The sequence below is a fragment of the Brassica napus genome, chromosome C7, assembly GCF_020379485.1.
Source record: "Brassica napus cultivar Da-Ae chromosome C7, Da-Ae, whole genome shotgun sequence".
NCBI classification, from domain to species: domain Eukaryota; kingdom Viridiplantae; phylum Streptophyta; class Magnoliopsida; order Brassicales; family Brassicaceae; genus Brassica; species Brassica napus.
Window position 1 is genome coordinate 40,831,715 of NC_063450.1, and position 15,296 is coordinate 40,847,010.

Genomic DNA, 15,296 nt, shown 5'->3' on the forward strand with positions numbered 1-15,296 from the left:
ATTTTGTCACAAATATAATATGCATGAGAAGATAATGTTTTCAAATAATCCACTTAACAATACTTATAAGGTTTGTGTAAACATTTTAAAAACTATTGTTGACCAGTTTCATTTGGACCGAGAGTAAGAGGCCATTTGTTTAATTGAACTCGCCTCCGCATAAACACCATTTCATAATAGCAAATTTATTTGAAATAGCCGGTTCTTCTAAAAAAATTGTATATATGTTAAAAGTAAATTATTTTGAATGCTTTTATTTATATCAACTAAACAGTACTGAAAAGCAAAAGGTAAGCTTAGTCCTATTAAAACAATCAAACTTTAAAGAAGCAGCAGCTTCATAGCTCAGGCAGACGTAAGAGCATGTGCAACGCTGGATTTTAGCTAATCTTTAGCGTGAATCCTTAGTGTTTTAGGATTAAAAAAACATTAAAAAAACGGGAAAGTTAAGGATGAATCCTTAATTAAGGAGAAGAAAGACCAAGTCCTTAATGTGCTGGCGTATGGGAATTGGTTCGGGACTGGACCAAGTCAGAGGTTTTTTTTTCTGTATTTCTTTTGTATTTCCATGTTGGAGAGTCATGCGTTGTCTGTTTCTAACCATGATTCATAAACCTGATTAGTATTCTTTTTTTTAACTCTAACCATGATCCATAAACCTGATTAGTAATTTTTTTTTTAACTCTAACCATGATTCATAATATTTGGAACAACTTTGATAATGATGAAGATGTTTAATTATTGTATGTTTACATTTAATCATTCAATAAATGAAAATTTTTAATTTTTAATTTGATAATTTTTAATTTCTAAGATTTAATTCAAAATATATATATATATATATATATCTAAGAACTCCATATTGGATAACACCATTAAACCTACAATTATGATTAGAATCTTTAACTATTCAAAAAAAAAAAATCATTATTATATTACTAAAGATTCTAATGGTGGGTAGTTGCCCGAACTTTTAATTCTAAATATATAACTCCATCTCAACACAATTAAATAACGAGGCCCGCCGAGCAATGGCCCATTCGAACATATGTAGAAACAAAATTATAAACACTCTCTTTCCATTACGTAGCAACAATAGATCACGAACTATTCAGCTCACGAGTAGTAACTGAAACCATAGTTAATACGTTGTTAGCAACTGTCTTCTGGCCTTCACCCAACGTAGATTCCCGAAACAATATATAAACGACCGTCTCCGACGACAACAAATAACTGCTCCAAAACCTTAACGATGGACGCACGCCCAATTTTTGCTCTGGCTCTTGCTTACAAAACGAAACCAGCTTCTTCATCACCATTGCATTCTGGACTGGATCAGAATCAACCTAACCTGCCCAATATGCAGGTTACCACTTGCTTAACGCACATGAAATCCAAACCCTTTTTAACCAAGTTGTCATCTGTTTGGGAGAAAAGTTGTCCTACTTTCTTATCATGTTTCATCCTAAGCAAATAATTATCTGCATGTGATAGACCATAGATTATACGTACCAAGAGACCTAGCGAATAGTTATAATATCATGAACACATTTTCATATAGAGCATAATATTAATACCACGTCCATGAACGCATGTGTGTCTCAACTATCCACTAGCATTCCATCACTTGCTAAGCACACAATGGCAAAAGAAAAATCACTACAAAACCAAAACAAAAAGAATATACGAATACACCAAAAAAGGCCCATAATAAATCAAGATTTATAATTATATCTTTCTCATAACGGTAGGTGTCTTTACTCTCATTCCTAAAATTCCATAAATTTGTCAGCTTTTCTGTTAGAAACACAATCAATTACATAAGTAAATTATTAATACATTAACCCACAATATACCTTATTAGATCACTTACTTACCAACAAAATACTAAGCCCTAGGCGCAAGTTGATAATACACACCAAGGTAACTACATTTTATGATCATAAGTTCGCTCAACAAATCCCACCCCCTATCTCAATGAATAATACCACCAAAAATTAAAAAATATTTTTATTAATTCGGTTATGTTATGTATAAGATTTAAACATTTTACAAATATATTAATACTTATTTGTTAAGCATAATTATGATTTTATTAGATTTTGTACAACTGTTTCATAGTTAGGGAAATATAATTTTAGTAAAAAAAAGAACAATAACCAGAAATATGTAAAATCATTTTTCCTCAACACAGTACAATGGCATATCCACCGCGTTATATTCATGGAGAAAATTATCCACTTCGTGAAGGCATCTCACAGCAACCTATCTCAGTTCGTATAAGCCGTGTGTGGCACATCATAAACCAACCAATAAACCAGATCCCCATTGGTTTCATATGCTTCACCCCCCAAGTAATTAAGTTTAACTTCCGTGAACATTAATGTTTTCCCCTTTGTATCTACACTAACAATTTCATACACACCCAGGGACACATATTTGAGGGTAGGCTCCCAACAGATAATCTGCCAGAAAAGAAACACATTCTAACGGAAGGAGATATTTATGAAATTTTGAAATTTACAGTCCTACCAAATTTACGAAAACATAAATTCACCACACACCCATATTTCATTCAGTTCACCCACCAAACAACAGTGACAAAAATCAAGGACACCGATCAGAGCTTCCCTGTCTGCAGGTTCTCTCCTCAAAACTACAACCATCTCCTACGTTTGACCACTGACAATTACTACCTACCAGGTAAATCATTCATTACACTATCATTCTTATCTTCAGAATTCAAATTATTATCAAACTAAATGATCAACAATGCGCAGATGTTGTCGGGCAAATACGTATGATCCAAGACTTAAAACCACACAATCCAGAATCCACCTCCAAACTCATAATTGGTATACTGCTAAACAGGTAATTCTAACCAAATAAAATATTTCTGTCTGAAAACTTCTAATCATAAATTCAATTCCACTTCAGTTCCACAATGGTTAAGCTCATACTGTGGAACAAACAAGCATCAGATTGTAGGTTTCTTCAGAGTAAGAAAGATCAGAAATTTCAAGTTGCTATCTTCACAAGCATCATCCCAAGACAATCTAAAGGTAAAGTGATTTATATTTAATCCATTGTTCATACAAATAATTTAAATACTCACTACTGCAGGAAAACTTGAACTTGCTTCCTCACTAGCAACAAGATTTTACTTTGACCGCTCAATCAAATACGTCAAGCACTACAAAGGGCGAATACCATGTCAACAATGGAATGAACCAAGCGCAATTCACGTTTTCAACAAAACAAATCCATCAAGACAAATCCAAGCCATAGAGAAAAAAAAAATAAAAGCTCAACCTCTTCCTACTCCTTTTACTCCTGTCCCACCAAATTATGTATTACTCTTTAATTTATGTATAAGCTCATCCAACAATTTTTGTTAGTTATTTTTCTTTACATATAAAAAGAGTTACAATACAATTTCACCAAAAATTACTATCACAAATTAAAAATACGCAAGTTTCATTCAATTTATTCATATTATAGGAAAAATCCGGGCGTAGCCCGGAAGATCTTCTAGTATAGTTAAATACATATGAGCACGTTTTGTTATGTATTTTAGATAGGTTTATTTTGTTTTTAGAATCAACAATATTAAAATAGAAATAACTTTTATCTACTTACAAATAGGATGTATGGCAGTGAAGAAGAATTTACAAGCAAGGGGGATACAAGGGGGTATTTGTTGTAGAAGATGTGGAGCCCAGGAGGAATCCATAAACCATGTGTTTTTTGAATGTCCTCCAGCAATCCAGGTTTGGGTTCTTTCGAAGATACCATCAAATCCAGCTATTTTTCCAACAAGTTCTTTCTTCACAAACATGGATCATCTGCTCTGGAGAGTTTTCCCGCAAATGGAAGATCATCAGTTTGCATGGATACTATAGTACATCTGGAAAGCTAGGAATAATAAAGTTTTCAGTAATCTGGATATGGATCCTTTGGAAAACGCTTAAATTGGCAGAAACAGAATCAACACTGTGAGCTAAGGCAAAAAAATTGAATGAACAAGGACAATACCACAAATAGTAAATACGATCCTGCCGTCAATTCCATGAAGATGATGTTTTTCGGATGGCTCATGGAAAGAGGGTGATACCTTTTCAGGACAAGGTTGGTTCAGCACCTTAGAAGGATTTGATGGATTGTTGGGGACGAGGAATGTTAGGGCTAGTCTCTCTCCCCTTCATGCGGAGATGGAAGCGCTACTCTGGACAATGGAATGTATGAGGAATTTAATTACTTCAATATCAGGTTACGTTTGCTATGGATTGTTCTCAATTGGTGAAGATGGTTTCGGAACCAGAAGAATGACCAGCTTTTGCAAATTATTTGGAAGATGTCAAGATCCTGAAAGAGAGTTTCACCCGATCAGAGATTATCTATGTACCAAAGACGCAAAATTCAAAGGCGGATAGACTAGCACGCAGTGTTAGAAAGCAACTGTATTTTTTCGTTCACATGGATGCAGATCACCCGGTTTGGTTAACAGAGTCAGTATGAGTCAGTATAAGTTGACGACAAAAAAAAAAGACCATTACATTAATTTAACTTCCTATTATTTCTCATATAACTAACTTACTTGTTATTAAATATATATCATATCTAACCAATTATTTTAATATTTTTAAAATAAGATATCTAAAAAGTTCTTAAGTATTTTTTTTAAGATTACATTTTAATAATATATTTTATTTAAAATGTAAATATACATTTCTTTTTAATATTTAATTATAAAAATCATAATTAATATCAACTATAATTAAAAAATGATTATTAATTCATTTTCATTTATATAGTAAGAAATGGCATTTCTATAATATTTATATATACATAATATATATTCATAATTAAATTAATACAAGAATTAATAAATATGAAGTAACTTAATCCATTTATTAACTATTTTATAAATTATAAAATAACAGAATAAAATATATTCATGAATTTTACAACATACTTCAACTTATTAAAAACAAATATTAAAGTAAGATATATAAAGTAATAACTAATTTCATATTTTAATATATATATATATAAATTAGAATATTAAAAATAATTTAATATATTTATCAAGTATGAAACGGGTTGAATGACAACAGTTAATTTATGTAATAATGCTGACAAAAAATATAATAATAAAATAAATTGTTACCAATATAAAGTTAAAAATAAAATTTTACTAAAATTTAAAGTTTTAAAAATAAGGAAAATTGATAGGAGGCTGGTTATATAAATGAATTATCTTATTTTCATAAAATAATATTCATCTAAATTTTAATTTAGTTATATATGCTTAAAAATGTTTTTATACAAAATACATATGTATAAGATTTCTAATTTCAGTAAATAAATTTTTGAATAAAAACTAATCTCACGCTTTAGAGCGCAGGTCAAAATTATTGGTTAAACAAAAATATATATGATATAGATTTTTTAATATTCTACCTAAAAGGTCCAATTTAACGATAGTTGTAAAACCAGGGCCGGCCCTGGGACAAAGCCCATAAAACAAAGGTTTTAGGCGCCAAAATATATATATTGACTACGGGCGCCACTTATCTGAAGGCGTCACTTTAGTATAGTGGTCTTAGACTTTCTTCTCCCGACCAACAGGTAGCCGTTTCGAATGATATCGCCTTCTTACTCTTTTTTTTTTTTGGACAACACCGCCTTCTTCCTCTTTATTAATATTTTTATTCCTTTTTTGATATTCATCAAAGATATCGATGATTTTATTACCATTTCCAATAGTTCTAGTTTCTTTTCTTATATGTTGTAGTAAATGCTATATTATTAGATAATAAATTTAATTAAAACAGATCTAATTAATCTTTTTACTTTATTAAAAGACAATTTTAGTTTTCTAATTTTTCTTTTCTATCTCTTTCGGCTAATATTTACTAGAATACACGTATTAACAAGAGATATTATAATAATTAACTTGAATTATAAATTATTCGTATTAACAATATGCATGCATCTTCTATTATGCCTTTTTATCATTTCTTCTTTCTTATTTTTGTAAATTTAAAAACTTTTGAAATTCAAACACATAAAATTACCATAGAATTTTAATATTCAATGAAACTCTATTATGCTTCTCAAATTTACAAATTGAAATATTGACGTTGAAGTGACTCAATAATATGTTTTGCTCTATTTTATAAATATTATTTTTTATTTTCAGAATTAGTAGAAAAAGTTATCAAGAAATAAAATTTAAAATTAATCAAGTGAACTAATATAAATAATAACAAGTGATCTTTGGAATAGCACTGTTTATCTTTCAATACACCAAATATATAAGATAAGTAGCAAATAATGTTTTTTTTTGTTAAACAAAAATACAGTTTTAATAATATTTGGTACTATTTTGGTTACATGCTTAAAATATTGTATATTTTTTAATTATAGTTAAGGGGCAAAATTTTGGAGGTCCGCTTTAGGTGCCAGCATAGTCTGGACCGGCACTATGTAAAACACTGGTTTAACTCTTATGTACCTGCCAATCTCTTTTGTAATGTTTTACAGAGTAACCAAATAAGAAAAAAAAAACAAATCATTTTTGAGTTAATATAAAAGATATGATACTATAGTAAAAATAAGAAAAAGCTATATGAACTAGTTGGGTGAGTCATTGAAACTTGAACAAAAATTGTTGGCTCAAGAACAAAAGATGCGTGAGCTGGGTTTGAGCTAATTCTTCATTAAAAGCCCAACATACCAGATTGAATAGAATAATTTTCATTAAACATATTCATTTATCAATATCCAACAGAGGATAATAAGAAACATAAACCGACAAAAAATGACGCGCTTGTTGACTGAGCTGTTCTATAACGATAGGCGGTGACGCATTCCTTCGTGACAGACGAATAAAAACTTAGAAAAATGTGTAGTCTTATAGATTCGTATGGACCCGAGGAATTTAAGAAACATGCCGTCGCTTTTCTGAAGACAACTGTACTTTGCAAATAAATTAGTAGCTGTAGATGAAAAGCCATTTACGTGTTTTTCAGTTGAATAAATGTATTTAAATATTTGTTTGGTTGAAAATAATAGAATAAAATATTTTCTTGCAAGTTATGTCTTTGTTTCCGCTTTAAATTATTCGAATTATTTGGTCCCTTGAAGATTTAGGCTTTGTTTATAATAAATGTATAAGTTGACAATAAAACTTCATTATACTCCAGTTCTAGAAATTTCGACCACTCATTTATGTGCGTTTCATGCCAATGGATGATCTTAAATAATAGTCTCTCATTTCCACAATACATGATGTTATTCTTTAGTACACAAAGATTAAAAAATTTATTTTTTCTAAAAGATAGTTTTAAAAATATTATTTAAAAATCATTTGACCAATTACATAAATAACTACAACATCTAATTGGTTATACAGTTTTCAATAAAATTAAAAATAACATAAAAATACTAAAACATCATCTATTTTAAAACAACAAAAATCTTCTAAAACATCATCTATTATGAAACGGAGGGAGTATTATTAAGTAGGAATGTCAAACAAGGGCTTGTACCGCGAGCGTGGTCCATTAAAGCTTGTGGCGGGGCGGTATTGGGCCGAGAAATTGGAATCCCGCAGAATGGCGGGCTTCGCGGGTTGGTACTGTGCGGGTTCGGGCTTAAAGCGGGATGATCCAAACGATCCGCGGGTAACCCTAATGCCCCGCACATTCTTGCCTTCTCATTTATCGGCCATCTGAAAAAAAACAAAAGAGAGAGAGAGTGAGAGAAAGACGAGTCGCCGACACAAGAAATAGAGCTCCGGCGACAGAGAAGCTCCGGTTATTCCATCTCGGCTTCTAAACTTCACAGATCAAACATGCATGTACAATGTTGACATTCCATGTATACAGATTTATAAAATAAATATATTATAATAATTGATTGGTATCTATTTTTAATTTTAAATTAATTTATAATTTATATTAATAATATTATATTACTTTAATTAGACATATGATTTTAGATATGTTATATCTAGTCGGTTTTGTTGTTTTTTATAGTCGATTTAATTATCATTTGGTTATATTAGATTCCATATATTTCTATGATTTCAACTATAATATTTTTTATTTTAAATATATTAAAATTATGATTAATTTTCTTATTTGCATTTACGTTGGTTGTTGTCTTAGATATGTAAATATGTTTGACGAAGATTATGTATAACTTAAGATATATTGTGCTTAGAATGGAATATAAAATAAACTAAAGTGTCTGATTCCAAATTACATAAATTAAAATAACGATAATATTCTACAATTTCATGCATATATATCAATTTTACAAAAGAACTAAATTATAACAGATGGTTAATATTTTATTTTCATTTGTTAATATGTTTTGAGTCATCTTATAATTTACATTTATAAAATAAATTATTATTATAAAATTATATATTTTTATTGTAGTTAAATCTATGACTTTAGATATAAGTTGGATTAGTCAAGTCACTCATGTTGTTAGTATATTGAATTACATTTATTCTTTCAAATTCAAATTGAAGTATAATTATTTTTACTATACTTAGGTAAAATCAAATTAATTTTATTTATCATTTAAATATGCATGTAATTTCATAATTTTTATCAAATTATATGTTGATTTTTTTTAAACAAAATATCAGAAAATAAAGCAATGATCAATATGAAGTTATATACATAAGTAACTGGTACATTTTTGAAAGCTTATGAACATATATCATTATTTACAATAATTAAAATATTTTATAAATTGTAAATAATTTTATGCCTTGGATTTATTAAATGGTAAACTGAAATCTATTTTAAATAATCTTAAAACTAAGAATTCAAATTTGTTTTGGTATTTTAATTATAGTCATATTGAGTTCCACAAACATAAAAACATAAAATTTAAAAGCAAATTTAATATTATGAAAACAAATAATTTTAATAATGATTAAATATAATATATCTACCTCGTTAAAGTATATAGATTTATGTTATTTTAAAATATTTTTTTGATTATTTGACCAAAAGATATTTATTGTTAATTATTTTTATTTTTTTAGTTTAAAAGAATTTGAGTGATTGTATTTTAAAAAATCATATTATATAAGTAAATATAATTTATAATTTCTTTTACTGTAAATGAAAGATATTATAGTCAACTAAATATATGAGAAATAAATAAAACATTTCAATAATACTAATTATAAACTATTTTTAGTCAATTAAACATATATCAGTTTATGTAATCATCTAAGAAAATAAATAGATATATAAAAATTATTTCTATTTCTTTGAAAATATATATTTTGTATTGTTTAAAATTATATTTTAAGAGAAATAATATTTTTTTTCTAATATCAAGATTATGTGTGTGAATGTTGTTTTATGAAATCACATTATATGCAAATATATATTTTCATCTAAGAAAATATAGATATAAAGAAATATTTTATTACTTCAAAATTATATTTTGTTATTTAAAAATATTTTTTAAATAAAATATTTCTATTCTGTGAACTTTCTTTTTTAATGAAATCATATTATATATACATATATTTTCGTTTAAATTTTTTTAAAAAATTTTGTAAATGTTTCCTTTTTATTATATATGTTATTTGGAAAATTTTAAAAAGAAAATTAAATAAAAATTCAATAATAGTATTTAAATATAATATCTTTAATCATTAAGGGTATCAGTATAATCAACCATCGTGAGAATTAACGTGAACGCGACACATAAAAAACTGACTTCTCAAATAATATTATAGAGAACACTTTCATACATGATAATATTTTTATATTATCTTTATTTTTATACAATTAATCAAAATTATTATCCTTGATAAAAAAAATCAAATTTATTATCGAAGGGTATAGATGTTTCTATAACTAATTACCCTATAACCAAAACATACATATTTCTGGATTGTCTAATTTGCGAAACTTCAGGCTTACTGTATTTTTTTTTTTCCCAAGATAACTGTGATGTTCTTCAAAATATTAAAATCGAAATACATTTCTTGTGAATTTGTGATGCTTTATAAAATATAAATTATCTCTTCTTTTTTTTTCTCTGTCAAGGTTTATAGGGTTTTCCAAATTATATTATTATTATTATTATTATTATTATTATTATTATTATATATAGAAAACTTAAGCAAGTAAAAGACCGATTAAAGCTAGAAACTTTTGGTTTTAAGTAAGTGGCTCTCCCCTCTCTCTATTCTCTCTCACATCTTCGAGAAGTTTCCGCCGGCGGGAGATCAAAAACCGGTTGATCAAAGATCAGAGAAATGGGCATTCGCTTCTCCACAATCTCGCTTTTGTTTCTGTGTCTCTTTTCTTGGACCAGCTTCCCCACCACAGGTTTGGCTCAATGCTCTGTTTTCTTTCTTATGACCTTTGGCTCCTTTGCTTTCTGTGACAATTAGTGTTTGATTCTAATAAAACCCTTGAAATAAATTTAAACAAGTGAAAAAGTAAGGAAACAGATATAGGAATTTGACATTTAGAACCTCCATCTCCATGTAATGATGATATTGGTCAACTTGTTGCATGCATAGGCTTTGATCTGTTCTGTTCCACTTAACCAATTGATAAGAAGCAAAAAAACTTTTTATTGTTTCTTTATAGATTTTTCTTTGTTCTTGTTTATGATCTCACCTATTTTTATATCATCTTATACACAGAAGCTTATGATGCACTTGATCCAACTGGAAACATCACCATAAAATGGGATATCATTAGCTGGACTGCTGATGGCTATGTGGTAACAAATATTTATAACTTTATCCCCTCAATACCACTTGTTATATAATCAAAATTCTTGTGTTCATAGTTACCATACTAACCAATTCATAACATTTTCTTGTATCGTCAGGCTGTTGTATCAATCTTCAATTTTCAACAATACCGTCACATCCAGGCCCCGGGTTGGCAACTAGGATGGAGTTGGTATAAGAAGGAAGTGATATGGAGTATGGTTGGTGCACAAGCCACAGAGCAAGGAGATTGTTCTAAGTTCAAAGGCAACATTCCTCATTGCTGCAAGAAAACCCCCACCGTCGTTGACTTGTTGCCGGGAACTCCCTACAACCAACAGATATCAAACTGTTGTAGAGGCGGTGTGATTAGCTCCTGGGCACAAGACCCCGCAACAGCTGTTTCTTCGTTTCAGATTAGTGTTGGCCAATCTGGAACTACTAATACGACCGTTAGAGCTCCTAGGAACGTTACGTTGAAGGCACCAGGTCCTGGTTACACCTGCGGGCCTGCCAAAGTCGTTCCCCCGACCAAATTCATTTCTAATGATAAACGAAGAAAGACTCAGGCTATGTGTAAGTTTTAGTCTCTAATGTTTTAAAGTTGACTCAGGCTATGTGTAAGTTTTAGTCTTTAATGTTTTAAAGTTTCTTTCTAAGTTATGTTTTTAATTTCACATTTTTCTTGTTGTTAATTAGTGACATGGAACATGACGTGCACATATTCACAGTTCCTAGCTCAGAAAACTCCCACTTGTTGTGTCTCACTCTCAGCTTTCTACAATAAGACTATCGTACCATGCCCAACATGTTCTTGTGGATGTCAAAATGGTACATGTGTCGAGTAAGTTCATATTCTCTTAGGAACTCCATGTTGGTTTTTGTTTAATTGATTAGACTAAATCAATATGTGGATGGGGGGCTAAGAAAAAATGAAAGAAGATACCAAAGAAATAAAATAAGTATCTATATGTAATGAATGCCAAATTTATTTGATTTTCTGAATCATTTTTTTTTTTTTTGCAACAGCCCGAAAATAGCTTCGGTGGTACCCGCTCTTTCAGGGAAGAACAACCTCCAGCAGCTGTTGCAATGTACGCAGCATATGTGTCCCATCAGAGTTCATTGGCATGTGAAAACTAACTACAAAGAGTACTGGCGTGTGAAGGTCACAATCACAAACTTCAACTACAATATGAATTACTCGCAGTGGAATTTGGTTGTTCAGCATCCCAACTTCGACAATATCACTCAGCTTTTCAGCTTTAACTACAAACCTCTTAGTCCTTACTCTGGCATAAGTAAGTCCATAGCTGATGCTTATTTCCTTTTTTTTTCTTTATTTGCATAGCTGTTGGTAGGCTTGGATTAAGTTTTAAATATGAATAAATAATCAAATAGTATATAACGTTTGGTTTGAAACTCACACCAGTATTTTTTAGTATCTTCATGATCATTTGATTCATTGTAGGCTATGTTACCTTTTTGATCCCTATAAACAAAACTAAGCATGAGTATTAGTTTGTGAAATGGAGGGTTATTGTAGGTAATGAAATTCATGTGTTTGAATTAATACATTGCAGATGACACGGCCATGCTCTGGGGGATCAAGTTCTACAACGATTTTTTGAGCCAAGCGGGTCCAATAGGCAACGTACAGTCGGAACTGCTCTTCCAGAAGGACCCGTCAACGTTCACGTTCGAAAAAGGATGGGCGTTTCCAAGACGCATTTACTTCAACGGCGATAACTGCGTTATGCCACCTCCAGACTCATATCCATGGCTTCCTAACGCTGCTTCAAACTTTGCAACTTCCACATTCATTGTACTTCTCATTACTTTCTTCTCTGTTTTGATTCTTATGTAAATGGATCACGTTGAAAATTGTGTGTTTTGACCCGGTTCATACTTATGAGATCAGACGGGATCCTCTTTGGCTAATGTATAAAAAATGTTATGCGGCACTCTATTCATGTCAAAAATTCATATACATCAACATGTGGTATTATTATTATTACTTTTTGTATTTTCACACGTGATGCCCTTTGCACCAGTGTGTCTGAAAATGTTCGAGATTATTTTGTTGAAAATCCATCACAGTGGGGTAGTATAAGAAGTTATCTGATCTCTTCTCCTGGATGCTTCTTTCAAACGGCTGTCACTAAAACTACTACTAGATGGCTTTTCCTTTCCCAGAAAAACGGACATTGCAAGTGTTTATCTAAACTTTCAGGCAACTCATAGCAACTGACTATTTCTTCTGCACTGATCTCTAACTTGCTTGTAAACTCCAGAGAGAACAGAGTTCTCAAAGAAAGGTTATTGCTGCACTCTTTGATTTCTTCACGCTTACAATCTATCAGAGCTTTCTTTAGAGATTGGTCGCAGGCATTAGATAAAGGCGGCTTACAAGATTCTATAATACCATACGAGCATTTGTCTAACCCAGACTTTTTAGATAAACTCCCTTGACTCCGGTTTTTATCAGTAAGCCTGAGAACAGAGGAACTACGGGTGCTAGTTTTTTGCGAATCCACAACGGCAGAGTCACGACTACTGCAACTAGGACATATATTAGATGAATTTGTAGGAGAGAACTCAGAGCAGATTACACAAAATGACAAACTTAACAGTAGAAGAGAACAAGGGAGAAGAGAAAGTACCAGAGCTGTTGATCATCAGAGGTTAAGTCAGAGCTATGGATTTGCAGTTCAGCTAGATTTAGCCCTATCAGAAAAAGAGGTGGGTGAGCTTTTAACAGAAGTAGGGGATCCAGACTGAGGGTCTAATTATCCTATCTAATCTATTAGAAGCCCACTCCATCGGCAGGCGATACATTTTGTATCGCCGGCCGGCGGAGTGGGCTTCCACAGCCACCGTCGGTCCGGTTTGTTTTTTGTTTAAGCTTTCCTTTTCTCTCGTTTTAGTTTTGTTTGTAATTTTCGGTGGTTCTCCGGTTCCGGAAGGTGGAGGCTTTGACAGCTCCGTCGCCGCCGGCTTTGTTTCCGAGAGGTAGAGGCTTCTACAGCTCTGCTATCGTCGACTTTTGTTTCCGGGAGGCGGTGGCTTTGTCAGTACCGCTGTCGTCGGCTTGTGTTCCCGGGGGGTGGTAGCTCCTCTAGTATCGCATTCTCCGGTTTTGTTTCTTTGGCTCCCGTTTTTTATTCCTTTTCTTCTCGATCTATGAGTCTGCACTTCAAAGCTTCTCTGCCTCTTGATCTATCATCTGAAACCGCTGCATGGATGTCGGAGACGAGATCTCGATGTGTTAGATCGATGGATGCTCTCCGATGAAGGTTCCCGAGCGGTGAAGGTCGCACGGTCTCGATCTGGTGGTGTGCGACGCCGTTGACGTCGTTGACGTCGGTTAGCTTGGGGAGACTAGGGTTCCCAGCTTCTGGGCTGTGGGGTTTGGACTTTAGGCCCGTATGTGGTTTTTTCTAGTTGGGCCGGATGTTTGGGCTTCTTATTGTAATGTTTTCGGATGGGCTTTGACCCTTAATATTAAATATTCAGAGGAAAAAAAAAAATTAGCCCTAAATTTTCTTCAATATTACCTTCTAATGTCCATTCCATACAGATCCAAAACGTGATTCTCTCACATATCTTTGGCTTTAATTAAAACTACATTGCCATATAAATCAAAAACGTATTAGTACTTTATTATCTTGCCATATATTTCGTTATAATTAAAACATATACTCCCATATAGATCTAAAACATGATTAGTAATTTATTCTCATCTAAATAAACTACCTTGCCATTATTATTTTCCAAATATATAGATAATTCTATGCGTGATTAACTCCTAAATATCATTCCAAATTTGTAAATTTAAAATGTATTCAGGTACAATAAATAATCCATTTATAAAATACCTAAATTCAAAAAATATTTATAATTTTGTACATGAATAACATAAATTTGACATAAAAAAATTCAATTTCAAATAATTTATTAATGTTGTATTACTAATTGTTTTATACAAACTAAAAACACATTAATACACATATTAATATATAAAATTAATATGACTCCTTTTTAATATTTAATAAATATTGAACATATATTTTTGTCAGAAAACAAGTTGTCCATTTATATTATAGATATAAGTACTAATTTTAAAATTTTAAATAGAGAAATTTCCTATAATGCCCATTTTAGATTTTTCACAAAATAGCACTCAAAGAAAAAAATGACCAAAATATGTTTTATTAAAAGATAAATTTATATTTATAATCTTAGGATTAACTAATCTACATTTAAAATTTAAATTTAAGTGTGGGGTGTGGCGGGTAAATTTTTTTTATAAAATAAAAAATAAATATTAAAAGTTGCAAAAAAATAATTATTAAAATTTTGAATTAAAAAACATATAATTTAAAACTATAAAAATTATTTTCTTATGAGTTCATGTTTATATATCATAAAACAATGGATAAAATAGTCTTTTATCTCTTTAATGAAACATCTTTTAGTCATTTTTTCTCTTTGAAGACATTTTTGGTGATAAAAGTTTTTA

General features: G+C 30.7%; 1 protein-coding gene and 1 long non-coding RNA gene across 2 annotated transcripts; one reads left to right on the forward strand and one right to left on the reverse strand.

Moving 5' to 3' along the window:
* Nucleotides 1-10,143: 10,143 nt before the first annotated feature.
* On the forward strand, nucleotides 10,144-12,800 carry LOC106410940 (COBRA-like protein 2). The gene is made up of 6 exons (XM_013851574.3): nucleotides 10,144-10,379; nucleotides 10,703-10,782; nucleotides 10,894-11,350; nucleotides 11,474-11,618; nucleotides 11,804-12,075; nucleotides 12,358-12,800. Exons 1-6 carry the CDS (start codon nucleotides 10,307-10,309, stop codon nucleotides 12,639-12,641), a joined length of 1,311 nt encoding a protein of 436 aa, XP_013707028.2. The 5' UTR covers nucleotides 10,144-10,306; the 3' UTR covers nucleotides 12,642-12,800.
* Nucleotides 12,634-14,996, reverse strand: LOC125589772. The gene is made up of 2 exons (XR_007325933.1): nucleotides 13,438-14,996; nucleotides 12,634-13,330 (listed from the first exon to the last, which is right to left on the reverse strand). It is a non-coding gene; the product is annotated as an uncharacterized LOC125589772 (long non-coding RNA).
* Nucleotides 14,997-15,296: the final 300 nt, after the last annotated feature.